Raw genomic sequence first — 5,000 nt, 5'->3', positions numbered from 1 at the left:
GCGTTCGTTCCTCGTGACGACGTCTTGAAGGATCACGCGGAGGGTTCCTACGCCTCTTCCTGACATGAAGGTGAAGAACCGCATGCACGGTGGGTTGTTTGGGTCTGTTGATGAGAGTGAATCGTTTAGCCTTCGGTATGCGGGGTGTACAACCAACTTGAGTCCAGTATACTAGTTATTTTGCATTAGTTTTGTTGATAGAATCGATTTGTGCTTCAATATCACAGTGCGAAAATCAACATTCACTCTGAATGAAAAATGAAAATATTGATAACCATCCTTACATCATAGAAAAATAATTCACTAATGCATATATTTAACTGATTTTTTTTAGCAAAATATCTTTATATACTATCAAATTATTAACTGTAAAATCGCCATGGACATCTCTAGAATCAGGAATGGATCACTGATATACCTAAAACTAATATATGTTAAGAGAAATTAATAGAAATGATTCGTAGAAATACCTAGAACTAGTTTGTTACGAGAAATTAATAGACATTGTTACTATAATCTGTTCACTTAAGTATGATAGCTGGGTGAACACACAAAGCTTGGCTGTGATTGGTGAATGCGAGCCAGTCAGAGTCACTCATGGAGTGGGAGTCACTTAATATTCTTAATGATTATAACAACAACAATAATAATAATAACAATAATAATGATGATAGCAATGCTGGTGATAATAAATAATATGAAATATTATTTCTGATCAGTAACATTCCATTTTATCATCATTATTATTAATTAATGATTGCTCAGTATACTAGGCAGGTTTTCGCCCACAAGGATCCGTGATGACCTACTAAGGCACCGGACCGGAGCAGGCTGGATTCACAAATGACAAGTCCACAAAAGACCATATCCTAGCACTACAAGTCATTGTGGAAGGCCGTCGTGAGTTTTGGCGTGAGCTACTTGCATCCTACATCGACCTCAAGAAGGCGTTTAACATGGTGCACTGCGAATTACTATGGGAAATCCTGAGAGTTGTTTCGTCACGGATTATTGGTATGGTAACAAACCTATATACTAGTACTCAAAGTGCTGTAAAGTGGCAGCCTGTCAAATTTCTTCCATGTTAACTAAGGAGTGAGGCAAGGCTGTGTTCTTGCACTAACACTTTTTTAACACTTACATGGATTGGATAATGGGCAGAGCTGCTATCCAAAGTCAATGTGGAGTAACACTGGGCAATATCTAGGTTAACGACCACGACTTTACCGACGATGTTGCTGTCTTATTTGAGTCTCTGGAATCACTGGTGTCGGTTCTTGATGCATTTAGCAATGGGGCGAAGCCCTTGGGCCTAGAGGTCTCCTGGACCAACACCAAGATTCAGGATTTTGGGGGCCTGTTTAGGGAAGTTGTTCAGTCGGTACATGTTTGCGGTGAGGATGCTGAAGTCACAGAAAGCTTTACATACCTTGCTAGCTTCGTCCCTGTTTCTGGGCTGTCAGACCAAGAAGTCAGTAGACGGACTGGTCTGGCAGCAGAAGCCATGAACTTGATCAACAAGAGCTGTATGTATTCAAGGCTTTGATAATGCCATTTTTGGCCTATGGAACTTTGGAGTCTCGTCTTAATGTCTTTTGCAACAGGTCCTATGCTGGATCATAAGGTACAGATGGCAGACCCATGTGTCCAAATCGGAGTGGGACTTGCTGCTTGCATAATCCAGGATCGCCACTTCAAGCTATATGGACACCTAGCTCGTTTCCCTATAGATTACCCTGCTCATCAGGTTACCTCTTTGTGAGACAATCCTGGGTAGAGGAGGCCCGTGGGACAACCTAGGTAATAGCTTGGGCAGCTCGACCAGACCTGTCACAAGGAGCTAGAAATGTGCCGCGTGCCTGCCTGGAGGTTCGCTATGTTCCTATGGGCCCAAGCCGGCGTTAACCCCGATGATGATGACAGTAATAATAGTAATAATAACATTGTAATCATGTTCGTCATGATCATAATATTGATGGTCATCATTATCATGACTTTTATACTACATTTGTTGCTGTCGTTGTTATTATGATTATCAATATTAATATTATTATTATTATCAACATCATCATCATTATCATCGTTATTATTACCATAATTATCATTAACATTATCTTAACATGATAATCATTTGAGGGTATGCATCTAAAGGTAACTAGTCTGAGAACACTTCTGGACGCGCATACCTAAATTTATGCTGTGATTACTACTGCTGCTACTACTACTACAATTACAAGTATTGTTATTACTACTAGTCTTTGTGGTTATTCAACAAAGCGAAATATGAGGTGCTATAACATTTTAGGAATAATGTTTACTTGATACTGTACATCCCGAAATATAGTGACCAACGGAAACCGAATAGATCTGAAAATAATAAACCAAACAGGCATGCGAGTGTTTGTGCTAGACGTGAGTAGAGGAATGCCGCGTGCGCCATTTATATATGCAATATGTGAAACGAAGCCGAACACAAATTATTTATGATGGTACAAAAATGGACAAATACTAATTCTGTACAAAATAAAGACAACCTTTAGTTATCAAATATTTACAGAACGAGCTTGTACAATTGGCACCATTGCATTTAGAGATTTTAGTAATCTTATTTACTAGGTTACGTTATTCTATATCTAAACTATACATTTAGGTTGAAGAATATACGTATGCATATATATATATATATATATATATATATATATATATATATATATATATATATATATATATATACATATATATTTATCTGTAGAAATAAGAAATGTAAATTTACGATGATCCCCAGACCACTGACCAATGTGCAGCCTTGTTTCAAACGTTTCTAGATTCCAGCTATCAAAGTTAAGTTAACAGACTATAGTAGCCAGTAAATACCCGTCTCCTGGAATTCAATGCTCTCAAGTCTGGCGGTATCCAAGGGCCTTCGAGGAAAGCCGGAGTCTATGTAGACGTAAGCGCCTCCGAGAGAGGTGCCCTGGGAACTGCTGTGATCTCTGGGAGGGCCCGTGATAGGATTCTGAGTGCCGCGGCCCTAGGGTGAGGAAGGCGATGAGCGGGAGCAGGGCTAGACTTGGTAAATGGGCTTTGTTGCTGATATATGTATTCACTCACACACAAACACAAACACAAACACAAACGCAATCACAATCACAAACACAAACATAAACACAAATACAAACACAAACACTCACACTCACACTCACACTCACACTCACACTCACACTCACACTCACACTCATACTCTCTCTCTCTCTCTCTCTCTCTCTCTCTCTCTCTCTCTCTCTCTCTCTCTCTCTCTTTCTCTCTCTCTCTCTCTTCTCTCTCTCTCTCTTCCTCTCTCTATCGGGTGCATGGGCCAGAATGCGTTGCTTACAAGTTTCCAGTCGAAGTCGTCATTCTGTGCGTTGTTCCAGTCGCACATGCCACCCTCGAAGGAACACAGGCCGATGCATTCCTGACCCGGCCTCACGCCGAGGTCATCTACAGCTACGTGACCTCGGAATATGTTGAAGGGATCAGCGTTGGATGCAGGGATGGCTTCCACCACGAGCTGTTGGCAATTGGAAGGGACACTAATGATAAGTTCGAGGAAATAAATAGATGTAGTTATTTTGGTTGTGGAATCCAAAGTAGGAGATGAGTTTTGGTCTTGGTTGTTGACAGATTATTGGAAAGACTTACTGGAAAGATAAAAGACATGTAAATGTAAATCGCTAGAAAATGAGTGATTGAGTCTGAGCATGAGCATGAATGTGTGTGATTAGAGAGAGAGAGAGAGAGAGAGAGAGAGAGAGAGAGAGAGAGAGAGAGAGAGAGAGAGAGAGAGAGAGAGAGAGAGAGAGAGAGAGAGAGAGAGAGAGGCGGCAGGAGGTTGACCAAAGAAGAGAGAAGTGACCAGGGAGAAAAGAGAAAAAAATAAGAGAAAGATAAACCTCATCAGGAAGATATACAAGCTAATCCCTCTGAAATCAAAAGCAAACAAAAATAATTCAATGTGCATATTTGCCTATGCCTCTGCCTGTATCGATCTTAGCCGCAGCAACAAACAGGAAAAAATAGCTACCGAATGATTTGTTGTGAATGTATAGAGCGCCTGCGCCTCCTTCCAGTCCCCTCGCGTCTGGTCGCGTGTTTCCCATATAGTGACCATTTCCTCCGAGTCGACGCCCTTCACACGCACACGCAGTTCGCTGGCGCTGAGGCCGTCTAAGGTGTACCAAAACTTGAGGCATTTTCCTGGAATCAATTAGGATAATAATAAGCATTTTTATTTTCATGATGACAAAAGTATAAAAATAATGATTATGATGACCATGACAATAACTAATAACTCCAGCATCATCAAAAATAGCACATACATTATACAAAAGACTAAGCTTCCTGAGTATCAAACTAACAAGAAGGAATTAGTAACTTGCTAATTGACTTACCCGCAGCGCCCGTGGCCTGCTGTGTGTTTGACTCCATGACTGCCACTTCGGCATGCAGGCCCGGCCCGCTCGAGGTTTCGTGGAAGGCATAGCCACCTGTTCAGACGAGCGCAGATCATGGTGAGCATGTCTTTATATTATCATTGTTGTTGAAATGCATTTCAAGTTATTTATATACACGCATGCATATTTGATACATTCTATCTAGCTTTCCATACAGTATATGCATGTACAGATACACACAGTGTGTGTGTGTGTGTGTGTGTGTGTGTGTGTGTGTGTGTGTGTGTGTGTGTGTGTGTGTGTGTGTGTGTGTGTGAGAATATGTATAACGATATAATGATACTGAATTTACAGATTTGATGAAAGTTGTTTTACCCCTGTCGTCCCCCGTAGTGTCGTTGAGAGGCCCTCCGACCCACAGGGCGTTGGAACCCGTGGAGAGCGTCCATGACGTTACTGCGTGGCTGCTGCCGGCCCTGAGGGAGCAGTAAGGTTACGTTCAAACGCAATGGTTTTCAACCTTTTGAGGTCGCAGCCTTCGCTGGCATTCCAAAATCCTCATGATGA

General features: G+C 41.4%; 1 protein-coding gene across 1 annotated transcript in view; it reads right to left on the bottom strand.

The window, feature by feature from the left end:
- Positions 1 to 5,000, bottom strand: part of LOC119584734 (MAM and LDL-receptor class A domain-containing protein 1-like) — a 39,493-nt gene that overhangs the window by 32,851 nt on the left and 1,642 nt on the right. The window contains exons 3-8 of the mRNA XM_037933398.1: positions 4,809 to 4,909; positions 4,431 to 4,526; positions 4,064 to 4,236; positions 3,374 to 3,550; positions 2,875 to 3,031; positions 1 to 104 (exon numbers count right to left, since the gene is read on the bottom strand). The exon at positions 1 to 104 is cut by the window's left edge and continues 81 nt beyond it. Of these exons, the coding sequence (XP_037789326.1) occupies positions 1 to 104; positions 2,875 to 3,031; positions 3,374 to 3,550; positions 4,064 to 4,236; positions 4,431 to 4,526; positions 4,809 to 4,909 (808 nt within the window). The remainder of the gene's footprint in view (positions 105 to 2,874; positions 3,032 to 3,373; positions 3,551 to 4,063; positions 4,237 to 4,430; positions 4,527 to 4,808; positions 4,910 to 5,000) is intronic.

This window comes from Penaeus monodon, chromosome 18, assembly GCF_015228065.2.
Source record: "Penaeus monodon isolate SGIC_2016 chromosome 18, NSTDA_Pmon_1, whole genome shotgun sequence".
Lineage (NCBI taxonomy): Eukaryota > Metazoa > Arthropoda > Malacostraca > Decapoda > Penaeidae > Penaeus > Penaeus monodon.
Note: the sequence above shows the minus strand (reverse complement) of the source record. Positions and strands in the feature narration are given on the sequence as shown.